This window comes from Festucalex cinctus, chromosome 20, assembly GCF_051991245.1.
Source record: "Festucalex cinctus isolate MCC-2025b chromosome 20, RoL_Fcin_1.0, whole genome shotgun sequence".
NCBI classification, from domain to species: domain Eukaryota; kingdom Metazoa; phylum Chordata; class Actinopteri; order Syngnathiformes; family Syngnathidae; genus Festucalex; species Festucalex cinctus.
In genome coordinates this window covers 21,323,252-21,344,464 of record NC_135430.1, presented here as the reverse complement: position 1 = coordinate 21,344,464, position 21,213 = coordinate 21,323,252, and the positions used below count along the sequence as shown (strand labels likewise).

The 21,213-nt window shown below is 38.0% G+C and overlaps 1 protein-coding gene across 4 annotated transcripts in view; it reads right to left on the bottom strand.

The window, feature by feature from the left end:
- The window catches only part of tpk1 (thiamin pyrophosphokinase 1), a 38,908-nt gene that overhangs the window by 2,509 nt on the left and 15,186 nt on the right, over positions 1–21,213 (bottom strand). For 3 of the 4 annotated variants that reach the window (XM_077509513.1, XM_077509515.1, XM_077509514.1), the window contains 4 exons: positions 19,401–19,473; positions 17,087–17,182; positions 14,208–14,354; positions 13,070–13,178 (listed from right to left, as the gene is read on the bottom strand). In XM_077509513.1, coding sequence (XP_077365639.1) covers positions 13,070–13,178; positions 14,208–14,354; positions 17,087–17,182; positions 19,401–19,473 — 425 coding nt within the window. The remainder of the gene's footprint in view (positions 1–13,069; positions 13,179–14,207; positions 14,355–17,086; positions 17,183–19,400; positions 19,474–21,213) is intronic. The other variant, XM_077509516.1, reaches the window with a different exon arrangement.

The following is a 21,213-nucleotide window of genomic DNA, read 5'->3' as shown; positions in this document are numbered from 1 at the left end:
CAGACGATGATTTGCTAGCCAGCTCGCTGGTCTTGTGAGGCCAATTTGAAAACAGTCACTGATATATTTATAACATTAATAAAGAAATCCATCCATCACGATTGTCGGCCCAGACCGTTATGTGAGCAGATCTTAAGAATCGCAACTGACAACATGGAAACAAGCTTGTTGCAACATGGCCCTGGTTGATCTCTTATACTCTGCTGCCTCCTGCTGGTCAGTTTTTGTAATACATTATTATTGCTTTAAGTGACCTCTTCAGGTCAGAGGCTGCATAAAAGCCTTCTGTATGCTCTAACAAAACGTAAACAAAAACAACAACAACGTATAAATATGTTTTTGGGACCATGACAATATTTAAAATAGAACGTGTTTATACGTTTTTGGGAGCAAATGAGTTCAGATAATAAAACCGTTAACAGGCATTCCGGAGAGTAAACTATTTCTCATTTTATTTTTCATTTACCAATGGAAGCAAAGCTTGATAATTGTATTATTTGTCCATTCATGAATGCATTAAAACATACAAGTTGTCGATAATGAAAAGTTACACTGGCACACGGCTCCTTCAGTGCAAAGGAAAAAGAACATCAGAACAAAGTCAGCCAACGACGAAGACAATTGCTTGTCCACAGGCGTCTGCACACCCATCAAACGTGCGTTAAAAACAGCCTCTTCTGCTTCAAAGGCTGCAAAACAAGCATTGTATTGGAGCCGATTGACACGTTGAAGAAGAAGAAGAAGAAAAAAAAGCTGCTTGGGGAGTTGCTTAATAATTGAGTGAGCACAGCGCCTGAACCACAAAGTGTAGGAGGAGAAATATTAAACTGCTGGTGTGGAGGGATCCATCTGCAGGGAAATAGTCCCACCATCATATTGGGGCGAGATGACAGTTACAGGTGTAATCCTCAGAATGAACACCAGGGGCAGCATAACACCATGAAAGACTGACGGATTGGTTTCTCCTTTTCTGTACAGGCTTTACTTAACCACCTTCCAGAAATTTTTGCACAAAGTCTTTACTGAGGGCACGTGCTTTCCAAATAGCTTCATTAGTAATCCACCCCCATCAAAGCTGATACCGATCAATAGCCGCGCCCCCACTGCACGGGGGGCTGAGAATGAGCGTCACACCCTCCAGTGATAACAATGGGGATGTTTGCTGCCTGTAATTGCATTTCCAGCACGCCACAGCTGAAAGGGCCCGCCAGCTGTACGGGGAGGGTGCGTATTTACACAACAAATTACCCAGAGGAGAGCACGACCGACTCGCAGACACTCCAAATGTCGTGAAAATGTAGACAAGGGATTAAATTTTTTATTTTATTTTTTTTAAGATGGGTGAGGGATGATTACTGTTCGATATTCTCAGAAGAAGCTGCAGTTATATAACACTGGGGAACAACATACATAAATAAATAAATAAATAAATAAATAAATGTAAAAAATGGTTGAGTTAGATTTCTATACTGATTAAAAACTAGGATTGGCATGATGATTCCAAAATTGCAGACAATTATTTTCTAGCACGTCAAGTTTTTCTCCACAGCTCACACACCTTGAGATGAGCAAAATTCCACTGATTAGCTGTAGTAAGACTGTAGTAAAAAGAGATGATTATTATTAGACTCATCAAAGTCTACGTGGCAACTTTTTCTTGTTGCCAAGAAATTTTGAGCAAAATTCTGAATATTACTACCAGGGAAATAATAGTTTTGAAATTTTTCATTTTAGTTAGTTTTGATTTCATTTTGAGTTGTTTTGTTTTTTTTAAGTTAGTTTTATTTATTATTTTAGTTTTAATTAGTTTTCAGGATGCTTCCGTTAGTTTTTATTAGTTTTAGTTATTTAATAAATGCTTCATTTTAGTTTAGTTTTAGCTAGTTTCAGTATTATTATTATTATTATTATTATTATTATTATTATTATTATTTAAATGTGTATTACTTGTAAGCAATGTTTAAAAAAACACCACGGGAGCGATGTCATCTGAAGGTGCTTTCTTATTGGCTCCTGCTAGATGACATCACTTCCGTGTGACACACTTTCAAACGTCTTTATTTCAGTTAATATCAAAATAAATCGACTTTAAGTCACATTTAAAATCATCCCCAAAGGCTCAAGCATTAAATCAATTACCTAAGAATAAAACAAAGGACATTTTTGCTATAATTTTTTAGTTAGTTTTGTAAACGTAAAATGTAGTTTCAGTTAGTTTTGTTTTGAAAAAAAGCAATTTCGGTTTTGTTTTATTTAGTTAACAAATTTTTTTATTTTTTATTTTTCGTTTGATTACTACTATAATCTGCACTGTAACTATAATCTTCACAAATGTTTTTACTTGTCGGCAATTTTGAACCCAATTTCTTGGCAACAAGAAAAAGTGCAACATTTTTGCAACATTTAACAAACCCAGATGAAAAATTAACATTCACTACGTTGACGAATACAAAACCTTCACCCTTCAGCGAACTACCGCCTTAAAATTGATAGTCTCGGCGGAAAACACTCTTTGAATTTGTGCTTAGTCTTACTTGATCACAAGCAATACATCACTCAAAATCAACAGGATGTGACACACAGAAATATTGAAAGTTTGAATATCATCAGTTAATAATGTCACCCGGGAGTTTACGCACTATTTACAATTGCATTCAACATCAATAACCGGCTTTGGAGAAAATCCCCCGAAAGTTTGCAAAAAGGAAAACCTGAGAGAAAACGTACAAGTTTTACCTCAGTACCTAGAACATTTTGAGAATCAGATTATGCTTATCGAGGAGCACGGAAACAATCCTGAAAGTTTACAAAGTGTAATGCCTGGCTTACTTCAACCTTCCTGAAGTAACATAATATTTTCATTATGAAAAGAAATATTCATCCCTCAGAACTCTTAAATGAAAAAATGGTAAGCTCGCATTTGTATGCGGTTTGCAGATGGCGGGGAAGCAAAAGTTTATGTAAATGCAACGCTTCACATTATTCAAACAAGTCAAATCAAATTGAATGAGGACACCAGAAAATCTGGTTTGCATTTTCCTTCTTTTCCGAGCAGCAATCTTCAGTTAGTTTGGGGAGTTTGGCTGTGGCTCTAATACATTGAAAACGCTGTCCTACTATTATTTTATACAAAATCATTTCGCATATTCAAGTCTAATGTATATTTTGGCACTTGAAAAACAAAGTTTTGAAATCCAATAATAAACATGATCAATCTAAATAATTGTGATGAAACCATAATCACCTGCTGTGGTCAGGTAAGGCAAAAGATCTTGGCAGTTTAACGCCGTTATTTTAAATGAAAATATGAAAAGCTTTCTGTTTATAACCCTTAAATGTAGTATGTTGAAACTCAACACCCTGTCTTTAATTTATGTTCATTTTTTTCCCCGCCCCCTTCAATAGGCACTACAACCCAATTTATAACATCACAGACGCAACTGACTGCGGCGATATACAAAGAAAGCTGGTGAATATCACATCATCAGCGTGACGCCAATACTTCCTCCCTTTATGTACTGTTATTTATTGGCCGTGACATACGCCGACGCTCGCGCTTGCACTGTCAGCAACATCTGCTTCGCCAGGATATATCCACTTCTATTAAATGTTTATGATGCTGCCACTGGATTTCGCCGAAGAGCGTCAAGTGGAAAAGAGTTTTGCGAGTTTAACTTGACCTTCAAGACAGGAAAGAGTTGGCGGCAGTGGATGTGGTGGATCAGTCTGTCAGGTTGAGCTGCAGATGCGTGGTGGCGATTGTGGCCAATTTGATTGTGGCCGAGACGGTGTTCCTTGTGTTGGACTTAATGGAGGGGTTTCGACGTGGACAACGGCAAGCACGAAGACAAGGTCGCAGCTAACGTGTGCATGTTTATGTACACGAGTGCACTACTCGAACTACAAGCTTCAACTATCCCCATCCCACTTTCAAAGCTCGTGATTACAAGGAAATAAAAGGGAGGGCAGCAGTGGAGACTAGCATGAATAAGAATAAAAAAAAACAACAACAACAAAGAAGAGAAAGGTCAGGATCTTGAGTTTGCATCTTACAAAAATGATCATGAAATGTCACCATCTGTTTGAGCTAGTGGTTAAAACCTCACTTGACCCAAGCATAACCGACGCTATTTGACAAAAGCGATACAAAATACACGTATTACAAAATACAACCGAATACTGAATGCAACACCTCAGTAGCAGTGCAACACTTTCAAGGTGTCATTTTATATGAGAGAGAAAAAAAAAATCTGATTTATTACTCCAACTGCCAAGTAGATCAAAGTATTTAGCATTTGGTTACTTATTTATTCATTTTCCATCACGTGCAATTTCAGCAAAATGCTCATTAGAGTGTTTAAATCTTTTTAAATTTTAGGTATGCTTCCAAATATGTATGCTTGGTCGGCTCTTTGACTCCAAGTTGTCAAACGGCTGCTTTCTGGTTTACCGGGGTTTGAACACAAAAAATGGATCGTGTCACGCAGTTCTCATTAAAATGGTCTCAGCTGTACACCGGCGTGTTTACGTTTCATAAACAACCCGCTTCCAATTAACAACAAAGCTCAGCTTTCTAATCTTTCCCAGAAGTTTATTTTTAATTAAGATTTTTCGATTGCGTTGCTTCGCCAGGAGACGATGCTGTCAAAGTCCACCTGCGCTCACGGAGGCCTTTTAACAAACTGAAGATGAGAACTTAAAAAAACAAAAACGGCAACATTTCTTGATTATTTTTTTTAAATATCTACTTAGAGAGGGATTTTTCCTCTAAACTTCAGTCCAACTTTCTTGAAACAACTATGAGTCAAGATTTCTCTCTGCATGAATTGACATTTTGGGGGTTTCATCATCAGACTATTTGTTGGCTTTTCCTCAGAATGAACTGAAAACGCGACACAAACCTAAATTCAAACCTGAACATGTGAGTCATGACAGAAATCTAAGTGCCTTCAAATTTTTTAAACGAAATAGTGCTTTCCACTGTAATTTTCAGTGTTGGAGTAGAACCAGATTAAAAATGGTATGACATCTATTTTCTAGAATTGTGCACGAATGGGTGGTAATTTGGTCATTAGTTTGAGTAGGTGTGGCAAATGAATAATCGAATCATAATTTGTCGATCAAATGGTGTGACGTCACCCAAACTGGTGTTTTGTTTACATGGTAGCTGTTTAGCTTGAGTGCACTTTTGACAGTTTGACAGTTACGGACTTATAACATGTGGAAACGTCAGTTTTCTAGAATATGTTCGGAATCCATTCACATGAAATCGTGAAATTCTTCGTGATCGTTTAGACAAAGGAAGCAAAACATGCATATTTTTAAGAACAAGGCCATCTGTGTAGATAGTAATACTGTACATAAATCCGTTTTTTTTTTTTTTTTTACACATATTTCTCTGCGATGGGTCGCTAGCTTTCAGTCTGGCAAATCAACTTGGAATGGCATACAAAATGAAGATTCTGGAGTGGCCCAGTCAAATTCTGCACTTGAATACGATTAAAATGTTGTGGCGCGACCTTGCAAAGGTCGTCCAGTGTTGCTGAATTGAAGTAATTCTGCAAAAGGAAGAGTTGGTCAAAATATCTCGGCAGAGATGTTAACGAATCATTGCCAGTCATAGAAAATACTTCATTTCAGTTGAAGCTGCAGTGTGACCCAACCAGTTATAGTGGGTGAAATACTTTTTCCACAAAGGGGCCAAGTAGCTTTGAATATTTTTCCTCTTAATAAATAAAATCACCATTCAAAAATATGCTTGGAAGACACCAAATACAGCAGAAAAAGACGATGATACAGTGACGTCACAAAGTCGCTTCCAACCCCCCCGAATAATGTCTTGGTTTAGGTTATTATGTACAAATGCAGAAATAAATACTTAATGTGACCAATTGGAGCACTTTTGTAAGGTGCATAATAGTCAGTTGATTCAATACCCCCATCACAAGAATAATGGATGGAAACTGGTGAGAATCAAAAACGGCAAATGTGGGGGAACAACCTTGAGGCACATGTTGGCTGTTTCAACTGCAGCTGCCACAGTTTTGATGGAGCTCCACATTATGTTGTGACGCCACCGGAAAATTGTGCAAGTTGATTTGGATTGCGGGATTGTACTTTTTTGTCAGTCGCAAAAACGCCTGTTAAGAATGACTGTATTCAACAGCAGTCACTTGTCGCCACTGGCGTTATCCAGGCAATCAAAGCTAAAAAGCTAATAGTGTACATGAAAAGCACATGTAGCATTGGGAAAAAAAAAAAAAAAAAGTCCATTAGCTTTTCACTATTTGGAAATCCTGATGTCTCAGAGAATAACACACTAATATATTACCAACTCCGAGATGGCAAGATTAGATTGCAACACGACAATAACATAATTTACATTTAACATGGCAGTCTTTTACAACAATGGAATACTGCATTCATTTAAATAATAATAATTAAAAAAAATTCTATGCACTCTATTTAGCACACAATTATTGTCTCCAAGGCTCCATTCACAGATTTTAAGCAATAAAAGATAAGCATTCCCTTTCATCTTACAAATCTTTTTTAATGATAGCCAGAAGAAATATCTCAGAGAAATGGCTTTTGCCATTATTAATGTAACATATGGGGAAAATAACACAAAACAATAAACTTGGCCTTTTTTCACTTCAGGACATTATGAATCCCCAAAAAGTCATGAACTGTGTCGACTAGAAACATTTTTTTGTTTGTTGTTTTTATTTTCCCTTCAGTTTCTCCTAGTCTTGTGCTCAAGACGATACTATCTAAGACTGAGACTTACCTGAGACCAAGTCAAGACCAAGACGAGACTGTGACGAGACCAAGACCATATGAACAGTTGAAGAGCATTGTCTCCATAATTTGAATTTTCTTCAAAATACATTTCATAACCAAAAAAACAGCCACTGCAAGTCTTTCAAAGCTCAACATGCAAAAATGTCCAATATTAACAATGTTTTGTTTTGTTTTCTTTCAAAAACACACTATCACATTATTTAAGATGAAGACTTGCACATCAGTGCTGGTCTTTATGGAAAATCCAGAGTCTGGGTAATCCAAGACAAGACCAAGACCTTCAAAAATGTGATCTCAAACACTATTTTCTCCGTTAGATATACGTACTGTAACCTCAGTGCGTTATGACAAACCCTTGTGGATATTATTGATGACGTAATGTTTTTGGTTGTGAATGCATTTTGAACTGTTTGACAAGACATTTACTGGAAAGCACAGTAAAGGTTTACTGAAGGTCCTTCCGAGACTCAGTGGCGTCCAATGTCATATTCACGAGATAGTGGATGATTGCAACGCCACTTTGGTTGTGGGGTACATAAAGGGCAACGGAATTCACAATGAGCAGGAAAATGAGGCAGGGAAAGGCTTATTTTGCAAATAAATTGGCAGGGGTCTAAAAGCGTTACTGTAGGCAGGGCCAATTAAACACGCTGAGAGAGGCCTGGAGAATTTTGTGTGGGTTCATGGCCGTGGTCTCCACTAATCAAGAGTGCAGAAAACTCAGTCAGGGTTTGCATAATCATTGGCATTAGCAGTCAAGTTGGAGCTGCAAAATAATTGAATTAAGTCAGTGTCAGCTTTTAAGACCTGAAATATTAGTATTCCATGTGATAACAAATCCAACACATTTTTGTATTTTGGCACTGTTACTCTGCAAAACACATTAAAAGAGAACATTGCCTCAATATTATAATATAGTTATACGGTTAGAAGAAAAGTCTTAATGCCTTACCTGCGTCACCACTAAAAAGTAAAGAAACAATTAAATATATATCTATTTTTTTATATTAAGAGTTCTTTGGTGAACACTATAAATATTTTCTTTTTGAATCCAAAAGTGTCCATAGGTGCGTTTCCATTACCCTCATTTTTGCGCAAAAGGCAAGTTTTGCACGTGTAAATACGTTTTTTTTTATGTTTTAAGTGTCCCAAAGACGTATTTATACGTTTTTTGTTTTTTTTGTTTTTTTAATGCTAGAGCATACAGAAGGCTTTGATGCCGCCTCTCAACTGCAAAGAACAGTTGTAGAAATGGTAGTTATTACACATGTAGAAAAAAAGCTCAATTACTTACAATTTGAAATAGATTTGTGAAAACTGATGAAACTTAGCTCTCTCCTAATGCTAATTGCTGCAGAACGGAAACAGATAGAAACATACTTTTTTTTTTCCCGGTGAAAGAAGAGACTAATCTTTCTTTTGGTAGATCCCATGCTTTTATAGCAATTGAACACAATATTCTGTGGGCCTTGCAAAATCAGTCAAAATTCAGTAAAACAGCCGAGAGCGAACAGGATTGCGAAATGTGAAAATGGCTTGGAGTGAATGAGTTAAAAATGTAAAGGGGAAGAAGAGTGGAAAAGTGTGAATCACTGCAAATGCGCATGCCATTGATTAAAATGTGATTTCCATTCACCCATTTTACACACAAGGTTAACTGCGCTTCATTTTAAACATCTACGTTTGCTTCTTACATTGTTACCTTTGCCACGCCGCAGTGTCTTCATTATTTAGTAGTACATTCCCCCCTTAGTATCATTACTGCAGTGCAGCCCTTTTATTAGATAGTGGTCTGGGAAAAAATCCCTTTGAGCCATGGTCATCTACAACCTCTTTAAATATCTGCTCTGCTCTTCCTCTCTCCTCACTGCACATCAGGCCTAACTCAACAAGCCAGATATACAAAATTGCTCTATTATGAAGCCCGGTCTTAAAGATGCAGGGGGACCGAATTTTTGCTCATTTGAACTGAACATGACTTTTTTTTGGGAGGGAGCGGGGCGTGGGGGGCAAATAAATCTTGTCATGTCATCTTTGTATGTCTTCCTCCTACCATTGAGATGCATTTTGGATGTTGACATGACATGATGGGACTTTGTAACTGTCTGGTTTCCAAACTACATTTGGTTCTGAAAAACACTGATGTGATATGACGTGAAATGGAATGAGACAGGATCTTTTGTTCCCAAAATAGATACTCACGAGAAGTGAATGATTTGGGTTGCTGTACAAAACTGTAAGATGCAGGAAAAAGGATTGATCATAAGATGTACTACAAAAAAAATAATGAACTGTTGCAGATTGTCCCAATTAAGTAATTAAATGATAAGCAGTGAAGTGGGAAAACAAAAAAAAACAAAAACAAAACTTGAAAAGCGTCATATTTTATATTTTTAATCAAGCGCAGTGGGTCAAGATAGCAAATTTGAATATTGGTTGAAAACCCAAGAGAGAGATGACTAGTAATATGTGATTTGAGATCAATCAACCTATAACTATTTAACTCAGTCGTATTTATTGATTTATTTTTAGTCAATTACTCAGTTCACGAGTAATTTGGTACAACTCTATTTGTACAGTTTCTCACAGTGCAAACATCATTTGCTCAAAGTCAAAACTTGCTTGTCTCGGAATTAAATTAAGTTTGTGAACTGAGCTTTTGCTGTACATAAATGTAGGTCGGTAAACTAATGAGCACAACTATACAAAAGCTAAAAGTCGCTTTGTGACACCAAAACGTTGACTTCAATACAGTACAATAATCCAGAAAGTTTCAAGAAAATAAACTGGCAATTGGAATTGTGGAACTCCGCCTTCAAGGGATTCAACACTTTCTTTTTTTACAATTTCACTTTTTCTCACACAGTGGCGGCTTGTGTGAGTCCCCTCATTTCTCATATTCATAGTAAAAGCTAAGCTATGTCACCCGTGCATTACCTCCTAATTCAGCATGCAGTCAAGTGCGGAGTGTCTGTTTCTCAGTAAGATAATGAATTAAGAGTCTTTTCAAAATGTTCTTAACAACAGCAGTCCTATCAAGACGGCTAATCAACTATTCACGTAGCAAACACGCATATGTGTTTCACTCCCCCGGTTTTATAGTATACAAAGTAATAAAATATGATTTAATATAAAGTAAATGTTCAAATACAAAACGCATATCTTAAAAGCAAATCTAGAAACTCAAGAGCACCTTTGACGAGTATCAGAGCCGACGTTTCGCATCCTCCAAGTGCAAGCCAAGCTTAGTTCCGTCATCGTTCCATGTCTAATCTAACTCTGCAACAATATGAATTATTGAAGAAATACGTCAAAATGCGAACACGATAAAATCACTCTGGGCGAAGAGTATTTCAGCTCCTCATGCACTTTACCCTGGGGTGGCAACAACTTAAAAAAAAAAAAAAAAAGGAAGACTGAACTCAAATTGAAACTTTGACTCAAAACAACGTGATCTGATGCTGAACTTTAACTTTATATTCTTAAAGCAAGCATTTTAATGAGCTCTTGAAATAACCGATCATAACGTCTCGACAGGCCCGGCCAGGCTGTGATGAGCAACCCAAAACTCATCATGTATTTTTAATTAGTTGGGCTTTGAACCAATGTTTGAGGGATATCTTCAATGGAAATTTAACATCTTTGTGTCACGCAAGCGCGTCAGGGAGCTCCCCGACCAAGCAAACAGGGACGTGCATAATAATCGATTATTTGATCGTTTACAATTCAGTCAGTTGTGTGGATGATTGGCTGCTTAAGGCAAATTAAATCAAGACTTTTTAAAGTTGCATGACTCCATAAATGACTAAGAATATATATAGAAGCAGGGGTGCACATATGTGGTGCGCAGGTGCACATCTGTACTGAAAATAGTCATGTATATGCCGGATTCGATTGCCTCAGCCTATGTGCAGTATTACTTTAGAGGCTTTTACTGTATTTTGAAGTAGGCGTCACAGTACGTTGCATAATATAAACAACCGTTACGGCAGCCAATTTGCTGGCGCTCACGCTCACAGCTGCTAGACTTGAGGGGCGTCGCTTTGACAGTCCGTCAAATATGTCATTACGTGAAAGCGGTCTGTGGTGCAAAAAACATTGGACACGGGACCTCTGCCCTAAAAAATAAAATAAAATAAAATAAACAATGGAAAATCAGTTGGCAGTCTCACATAGTGGTGGACAATTAATGTTTTGAAGCTGCCTGTGACAAACTAAAGTGGCTAAAGATTTTTTTTATAAAGACGTATATTGTATTACCTCTTGTATAGCCCTGGTATAGCTTAAAATAAAAAACTAGCGAAATAAATTAAGATCAATCACAACAACAAAATAACAAATCTCGACTTATGAAGATGAGATCACTAAAACGACCCAAGCTTGTTTGGTACCAAAAAAAAAAAAAAATTGGGGCGGGTTGATTTGTGCAAAACAACTCAGAAAGTTTGATAAAACTGACCCAAGTAGTGGATCAGTCCATTTTTTTCTTTTAAACCCAAATTGGGCTATTTTTGACACAACCGTTTTTAAAGTATAGATTCATACAATACCTTTTAAGACTTTTTAGGGATCTGCAGAATACTTGTGGAGCTATTGAGTTAAAAAAAAATGGAGTGAATCACTTATTGTGCGCTTTTGTTATTGTATATCAATGTATATTCAATGTATTTTAAGCAATGGTTAACTGGTTGCAGTTAGAGAAATACTGTAAATAACTTCAATCGTCAAAGTCGTTTATTTATTTTTTTATTTTACGTTAGAAATTCCTCATCTCAGTGAGAGATTTTCTAAATACAGTTGGCATGTCATTTATGAGTCATGTTATCACTGGCACATCTACGTTGGACTCTCAAATAAACAAACTTTCAAAACAAATTCAAAGGGTGAATACACAAGTGCTGATTAAATACCATACACACTATTGGGGCTGATCAAACCACAAACATTAATGAAGGACATTTATAGACACACATACACTCTTCCAATCCAAACATGTATACTGTACAAACATGTTCAAGGACAGTGACAGCACGCTTGCCCAAGTCGACGCTCAGAAATGTGCAAACAGTCTGAATCAAGAAGCAGACACACAACCCACCCAACAGACAGACGGTCCAGGTTCCCCTCGGGCAGGAGTTAGTTTCATTGGTGCCAACTCATTAAGAACCCAGCTGGTTATGAGACTAGGTTTGGGGATAAGACCATGGGGCTCCTCACATAAAAATACGACTAGATTTTCAGTCTTGAAAAATATGTGGCATGGTTAGCGCATGCAACCATTTATACGTGCACATCTTCCATTTGGGTTAAACATACAAAGCACTTTTTCTTTTTTTTTGGTTACTATTTTGGTATGTCTACACATTTGTCGTTTGTAGACTTGGCATGGCAACTAAATACTCCGGAAAGAAGGTGGACCAACAGATTGGTTGCCAACAGATAAGAAGGAAATGAATGCATGCCCTCGTTTGCACTTAACATAGGATATTACTGATATTACTGATATGCAGGCCTCTTTAGCAGAGATGGAAAATATTCTTTAGAATTGTATGTTAGGGTTTTTGTATTTAACTAGCCTAGAATGTCTTTGCACAATTCCCAAGCAGAATGTATACTACGCTCGCTAAAATAAAGGATACATTATGTTCCGTAGATACTCGACAAAGTTAAAAAATTGTAAAAAAAAATCCAACCATAGAGTCAATCATGACTGAAATGTTCGTTGAAAGCTTTGTTGCTTGTTTACTGCACAATCCATTAAGTTCTTTAAAGAATAACAGAGTTCATTTTAGTGACATCCCACTAGATGTCACTAAAAGCAACAATTTCAACTTGCACAGGACTTCATGGAGCAGGGGTCACCGACCTTTTTGAAAGTGAGAGCTCCTTCTTGGCAAGTCATTTATGCGAAAGGCAACCTGTTTCATACTTCTGAAATAACAAATTTGCTAAAAACCTTGAACTATATGCTAATCATATACAGTATGTGAAAACATTGATAATGTTTAGAATTTCTCACAGTATATATATATATATATATATATATACACACATATATATATATATATATATATATATATATATATATATATATAGAGAGAGAGAGAGAGAGAGAGAGAGAGAGAGAGAGAGAGAGAGAGAGAGAGAGAGAGAGAGAGAGAGAAAAATGTTTTGTTTTGTTTTTTTAAATTAATGTTAACACCCACAAAGCAAATATTTATAATAATAAATATATTAATAATTTCTGAATACTTTTTGGACTCACTCAGGTTCCATTTGAGACCTGTTGTGGTTGTTTGGCAGGGTCCCCCAACTGGAATAAGGCTGCACCAGTCCCCCTCTAGGCCAGTGTTCACCCTGAGTGTGTGGTTGCCCTGCAGACACAATCCAAACACTGTACTTGTGTGTTTATATATGCGTTTGTTTATGTACACAAGTCAGTTCACAACTGGACTGTCGGTCTGCATCTCAAACTAGCCACTGAACACAAAGTGGGCATGCTACTGAACACTAAATCCAAACATAATCAGAAAACGAAGCATGTAATGAGGCTGTGATGGTAGTTTGGCGAGCATGTTTAGCTCCAAGTTGTAACCACTTCAATTACAAATGTAAACGCAACAAATAGCGCTACGCTTTTCAAAGGTCACGCTCACCTTCATGTACAGGCATCTGCGTTCATCAGTCGCTGGCAAATTGGCGCTGTGTTGACAAATGAGCTTAATTTACCCTCACTGAAGTAAGATTAATTGGAGGTGTCGAGGTATAAAGCAGCAAATGACAACGTGCCTTTGGAATAATGACAAGAAATAGCAAGGGAATGCATGCGAAAGGATTGCGTCAACTGCCGCTACTATACGGTTTCACCGGGAAGGCTAACAGTCTTCCATGGAGAGCCTCAAAATAAACAAAAGAGGAGAAAATGGAGGCAAACAAAAGGGAAGTGTCCCCCAAATGTCGGCTGCTCGGCCTACTTGTGAAGTCAATCAACGGAGAGACGTGAGGACGTGCCTGGCATTGAGGAAATTCAATTCGCCGAGCATCAAACAAGGCTCACTTTATCTCATACAGAACAGCAAAGTGGGGCATCATAAGAGCACACAAGTGTGAATGCTTTTGATTATTTAAGAGAGAGAGGAAGGCGGATGCCGGCAGTGAGGCAAAAAGGATTTTGGAGAGGCAGTCAACTAGTATGTGCATGTGCTGTTAGTTTCATGTGGAAACACGTTCACATGCTCGAGTCATTTATCTCGTTAGTTTTTAAGTCTCTGCAAAGCTGCTTGTTACCAGTGAGTAAAAGTAATTGAAAATTGCATCTGAACTAGGCACAGAGACAACTTTTAGATGACGATATGAAAAAGATTTAAAAAAAAAAAAAAAAAAAAAAAAAGTAATAGACTTACAGGTCTGAGTAGATAGGCCAGGTTTGACTCCTGGATGACGAAGAGTGGGATCTGCGTCATCGACAGAGCGTGATGGAGGGTCTCAACAGTAGCCATTGTCTGGTCAAATCTGCCCCCCAAGCCACCCAGTGTCACGATGGCATCCACCTGCACGCACAGCGTTTACTGTTAGCATGGTTTGTTATTACACATGTGCTTATGAGCACAATGTAAACATAGAAAAGCTAACGCAAAAATGGTATGAATCACATGCACATCTCATGTTAAGAATCCCAGCATTCACAGCCCAAAAAAAAAAAAGATGATTTCAACTTAAAGCATTTTCTGCAACCCAAAGCCACACTGCATTTCTTCCACCTCTCAGCAATTACATCCTTCTACAAAGTCCCCGTGTAGTTTAGTCACACCAGTGCTGACAGCCTTTAAAACCCAAAAGAGTTAAGAGGGCAGAGGCGCTGTCAGAGGCTGACAGCTGCACTAGCACACAAACTCTACTCAAATACCACAAGGATTTGTTATTGACTTCATTTCTCAAGTTTTTTTTTTTTTTCCCTCCAAACACTGACCACACACAATACAAAAAGTTAAACATACTGTATAACATATAATTGTGTGTTCAGTTACATTTTGAGTCTGCTTCAACTTCCTAAAGGTAGCAGCACTAAAGTTAGATTGTTTGCTGATGTTGAGCTGTCTAGGATAAAAAAGAACAGAGATGATTAGATCCACATTTTTTTTCTTTTTTAATTTAATCAATATAGCACATTGGGTTAAGTCAGTGTTTCTCAATTCCGGTCCTCAGGTCCCCCCTAGCCAGCCTGTTTTCCACGTCTCCCAATTCCCAATGCAGCTGACTCCAGAAGAATAGCAAATGGTGATCCTGTTACATGAAATGAAATGGAATGAACACATGATATTTTTAGTGGTCCATTTAGCATTACGAGCAAAATTATTCACACTGTGGGTTCATTCTAAAATGTATTTTCAACCTGCTTAATAATAAGCTCTCAGTGTGGCTCCCAAGAAAGTAAAAAGTACAAGTCATTTTGTTTGTCCCTGTAAGCCCTGGAAAGTGTCACAGTTCGGTGACATCTTGTGTGCTTTCACTAGCTGGGCATCGATGGTTCTGGTTCTGGAACAAATTCAGTCGATTGTGTTTCAAGTTAATGGAAAACATTTAGGTTAGTGAAGGGTTTCAGAATGAATTCAGTTTGTGTTCCACTGTACATTTTAACGTAGTTCAAACTTAATTCTCATCTTGTTTGTCAATAAAGGCATATCTAATGTTCTAAATTCTTAGCTAATTAGCGGTTTTGAAATTCTGGGCCAATACTGCCTGAGTGGTGGCAGAAGTGTATCGGGGAGGAGCCCAAGCTTCAGAAAAACAATGAAACTATACTGTATATTTTAAAACTGGAACTACAGCTAGACTAAAGGCATAAACATATTCTTATTTATTTATTTTTTTAGGTCTGTGGTAAGCAGATTTTTGCCACAAGGAAGGCACCACCAATTAGGTAGTTTGGTGTGTGTGGGTGGTGAATTTTGAAAGTAGGGGAGAGATGTCTTGCACTGTATTAGGCAAAGGCAATCCATGTAAATCAGCTTTGTTCATGCGCATTGCATGCGGAATGAGGAAAATATTTTAAAAAGGCAAATTTTTCAATCCTATTTGTCATGTTGTCCTTCCAAATAATCAGTGGGTAGAAAGGTACTATGACAGATCAGGAGTACGTGTTTGCACATATGTATGTGGATGGACAGGTAAACATACAACCACATGTATATGATCACACTGTTACATATATGAAAAACACAATTACATTCACCAATTGCATCCCTTAATATCAAATCCAACACAATATCACATAAATTGTAGAAAACCTGAGCAAAGCCGCGAGAAGGAAAACATTCCAGAGGTAATAAGATGAATCTCTGAACAGCCCAAACAGGAGCACAATACTCTGCAACCTGCAAATCACCCCATTATGATTACATCTTTGTATTTAATCCATTTTAAAAGGCTGCAGGGATAGAAATGTGCATGGGCGTGCGTGAGGACGAAAGGAAGAAAAATGTTGTTTTTATGTAGCCTTGTCTTAGTCACAGACAGTTGAAGGGGACACAAGTTCATTGTGGATAAAGACAAGCCAAAAAATCCTGACAAGCAACAAAAGGGGTCGACATCAACGACTCTCACACGAGCTTCAAAAATGGATTGTTTGGCTCCTATCTCGACAAAACAGACGGATGGACAAATAACACAGATTCAAAGGCAGGTTTAAATATCAGCCAGACTAGGAACAAAGAGCCTGTAGAAGGAAGGGCAGAAGTGTATCTTATATTCAAGCCTGACTCCTAACAAACAGAACATAAAATATGGCAATCTGCATACATAGCAGATGCCACATACATTTTTGAGCATCTTTCACCATCTTTGAAAAGCTGAGCGAGTGTGACACTCGACCTTGACTGGAACAACACTCACACACGACATAGGCTACTAAGAAATGGAAGGAATGGAGCTAAGGAATGAGTAAGAAAGATAAGCATGTGGCAGATTGAGGACATATAGAGGAGGATGCAGAACATAGACGGAAAAGAATGACACGCTGTGGCGATCCCTAATGGGACAAGCTGAAAAGAAAAGAAAATGATATTAAAGTCTACATGTACTAAGATTATGTGCAACCTTTTCCACCACAAAAGAAATTATTTCTATCCATACACCAACAAACGAACACACTCAACCACCCACAAACACATAAACGAGAAATATTATGAAACGCAGTCCAGCGTGACCTCTCGGAAACTCATCTTAAAGGCAGAGTTCCATTCAAAAACCTAGTTGTTGTTAATGATGTGAGCGGAACTGTCACCTGCAAATTCCGTTGTTTAATCTCCTCCACCATGATGACCAGACATTTGGTATAGTCTGTCAGATCCTGGTCACTTGTTTCTATCAGTCGGCATCCCTACATAGAATACAAAAAAAAAAAAGAGAGAGACATGGATCACAGCAGAACGAAATATGCAGAGAGAGACAAGGCAAGGTGCTGAAAAAAAGATGAAAATACAGTATGGATGTTTTGTAAATACAGTGGCTACCAGCATATTCCCCGTTCAGCATTTGTGGATTTCTTCACTCATTTGAATTTTTCTGTGGCGGCAGGGAAAAAAAAAAAAAAAAAAAAAAAAAAAGTCTAAAAATTACTCTTTAAAAAAACAAAAAAATCATGGTAAAATACTGTGTAAAACATGTGGGATATTTATTGTATTATAGCGTCTCTTTAATTGCGACAATAAACTGTTAGTGTTGGCCAGAACCATGCCAAAAAATAAAAAATAAAACTTGCTTGTTGCTTTATGCTCAAGCATACTTCCACAGCGTGAGGCAGATGGTTGTAGGCTGAAGTTACGCCTATCAGCTCCCATTTTCCAGCCCCTGACTCACTTATCCAATCACAAATCGAACAGCAGCTGTGTCAGATTTAAGATTCACTGTCAGCGGGAGAGGAAAGTCTGTCTTACTGCAACTGCTCTGCTTACTATATTTTGGCCAAACTAGAGCTAAACGCTGCATTTTAAGCGGCGCAATCCATAACGACAGCCGAGTGCAATACTGCTAAACATCTACGACCACCAATTCATGTTGTACTTGCTACTGAGTGGATCCAGCGGTTTTGGGTCAGCAAACACAGAAGTGCTGACCAATGCTGACAGTGGAGCCAGCAGACAACAAAGACCAGAGGGAAAAGGCTGGCACCAACGATGTACTCGTCTAATTTTCTAAGCAATCAAATCTTCATTTTTTTACACACCAGACAGCATCACCACAGTAATTCATCATCATCAGAATTGTTGACTTGTACTGTACACTGCCTTTATGCTTGCTTAGCTAGAAGCTGTTTACTGTACTGTGTATTTAGTAATTCATTATTATTATTATTATTTTTTTTACCTGTCTGTAATTGCATGATTGATTTTTCTTCTTGTACGGCACTTTATATGCATCAATGGTTGTCTTGAAGTACGTTATGACAAAAGTTGTCGTTAACACATACACACAAGGCACAATTATGCCCACCGGTTGCCAATCATCCTCCCTCATCTCAACCATTCAGCCTTGCGTTGTCGTGTCTCTCGCTTTCTCTTGTGGATGACAGTCGGTTCTTTCTCTTCCATTTTTATACAGTTCTTCACCTTATCCAACGCATATTTGACAAAATGCCTCAAACATTCCCATTGTTCTGCTCCTAAAGCATTACAGTTCTTTTTGTGCTGCGTGTTTCAGAATTAAAAATGATGACTATCACTGGGTACACAGACCTGGGTGTGAGAAGGAGATGATGATAAATGTGTTAGAGTTTTAGGGAATGTGTATTGAAGGTTTTGTTTTCCAAACCATAAACATGGCACACAGCACTTTGGGTTTGATAACAGAAATATAAACAATGTGACACAAATGACAAAGATAACATAGGATTGCATTTCTGTGACATGCAAGGCAGAAAGTGGATTAGTGGATGAAACTGTACAGCAATGAAATAAGATGAAGCACTTGGCGCAATGACAACTATAGAAATGCACAATGCAAATGCCCAAATTTGCAAAAGAAATTGATTCTTTCGAACTTACAAAAGGGGTATATTATTAGTGTAGATGACAGCCTTTGAGCAGCCGTGCTTTTTGAAAACTTTGTATAACTGGTGGCAAACAAAAACGTGCCAAGTGAACATTTTAGATACACTACAGTACAAAATAGATGCAGCAGATGGGCCGAAATGATACTATTGTATTGAAGAGGACAAATCTAATGTTAATTGCATGCCAAAACACTTCTTTTAAAGTGAAAGTATGTAATATGGACAAAAGTATAAAGACACACTCCCATTACACCCACACAAAGTGAAAAGGAAAACTAAAGTATGGCATGGTTGTCTCCTCTTTGCAGATCTCTGAATATTTTGGAGTAGTCTATAGCAATTTTTAGCCATTGATCCAGAAAAACAGAGATGGTGGAGTATACAGTGGCCTGGTTCACCATCCCCAATTTAGTTCATTCCAAATACCTCACCAAACTCATCCAATCAAAATACCAACATATTTTGGTAAGATGAAAAATAAAGATACAAAGTCAAGTGTCAATACAGTATAGTGTGAGTCTGTGCATTAGTGGTAATTTCCACTCACCTTGTCTTCATAAAAAGCTCGGACCTCTGCAGTAATGGAGTCGAAATCACCACTGATATAGTCGGGGCGAAAGCTGGATGGAAGCACAGCAGACGAGTGTGAATGACAGAGAAGGAAAAGTTGCAAGATCACTCGAAAAATACAGAGTGATTGTTCAACAGAGAGAAAAGCATTGTAGAGGAGAAGGCAGAGGTCATAAGGGCAAGTGTCAGTACTTGGATGTGAGCTGAAAGATTTGCCAGGGGAAGACAGAGAGACATGGAGACAGACTGCGCCTGGCTCTCATGCATTTGCTTCACAGTACATGTAAGGTAACGAAGATCTACCTAAAGCAACATACAACACATTTCAAAGTTGCATAGAAGCAAGAATAACGTTGTAATGTTCCAATGACTCATGATCTTACAAAAATAAAGCTAAAGCTTTATTAAGAAGTTAATGTCAACATTGGAAGATCTGAAAAGCAACAATATGAGCCCAGCAGCCACTCTGTCACTCTCTTTCAAGAGAGCGCTGGCACTAATTAATCTGACAATTAAACCCCCCCCCCAAAAAACAACACTTTTTTGGGTTGGGTAGTGGAGTCATAGCGTTATGATATTGATGTTGTCAGTTGCTATGCAGTTTCCATGTCCCTTTTGATGGTATTTGTAGTTGCTATGCAGTCACTATGTCTCTTATGATACTGATGTAAAGACTCGGTTTCGCAACTTCCATGTCCCGTCTGCTTTTGGGTAGCGCTTGGCAGCAGCTTAATTGTGTGGTGACGATTTGTCAGTCGTTATTTTGCCGTGAACATTCGGAACGCCAAATTCTTGGCCTGCCGTGAATAACACGATTGCTTATAGACATTTACAAGCGTATATGAATAACGCAAATGTGCACGATCGGTTCGCCGCGGCGTCATGATGGCCGTTTTGTCGAGTGAAACACATTTCACCGGGTTAGCTTAGCGCTTAGTACCACAAAATCACGGCAACGTAGTAACGAAAGGCAAACTGTTTCCACTCACCGTGACATAATAACCCTGGATGGTGAATTGCCGGTCAGAAAGACGGCTCGTATTGCAATGTCACGTCATCTTGGTCGCGAAAGAAGAGCTCATTCCCCTTGATGTGAAAATTTGGTTATGCAAAGCATTTGTTTTCAGTATTTGGATGAAAGAAAGAAAGAAAAATGTCTCAATGCTATCAACTTGCCTTCCACTTTAATGTCAGATAATACAAACTTACCTCTCAAATAGAGACAAGGGTTACAAATAGACGTAATAAATGTTTACTATACAAAGCTCTCCTTGTTAGTACATACAATAAAGAGGATTACAACTGATAATTAAAACGGGCAGGAAGCTTGGGAGTAGACATCTACATTGGTGTTTGGTGGTTGGTGGTGTGCTCTGAATATTAATTCCACTCAACCAAATGCAACATTGTTTCTGGACAACAAGCGTTCCCACAGTATAGGAATTACTAAGGTTTGTTGCAGATATCATTCAAAGCATGCAAGCATTGTGTGAACCATTTCACACTGGAACATTTGTCATACGTACACAGATAACGCGCCTGTTCATTACATTTACGCGTGTTTATTTGTAAGAAGCAGGTCCAACCAGGATATGATTGCTTCTATCCTGAGGTGTGCTCAAACAACATGATTTCATGGCTGGTTGAGTAGTGCGTGTACATCTATTCTTCCGGGGACCAATTTCAGTTTGACATCTTCAAACTCGGACGTGAGAGGAGAGGATAACTTTTTTTTCAGGTCCCCTTTTTCAAAAGCCCTCAGTGACAGATAACACCTAGAATTGGGTCTA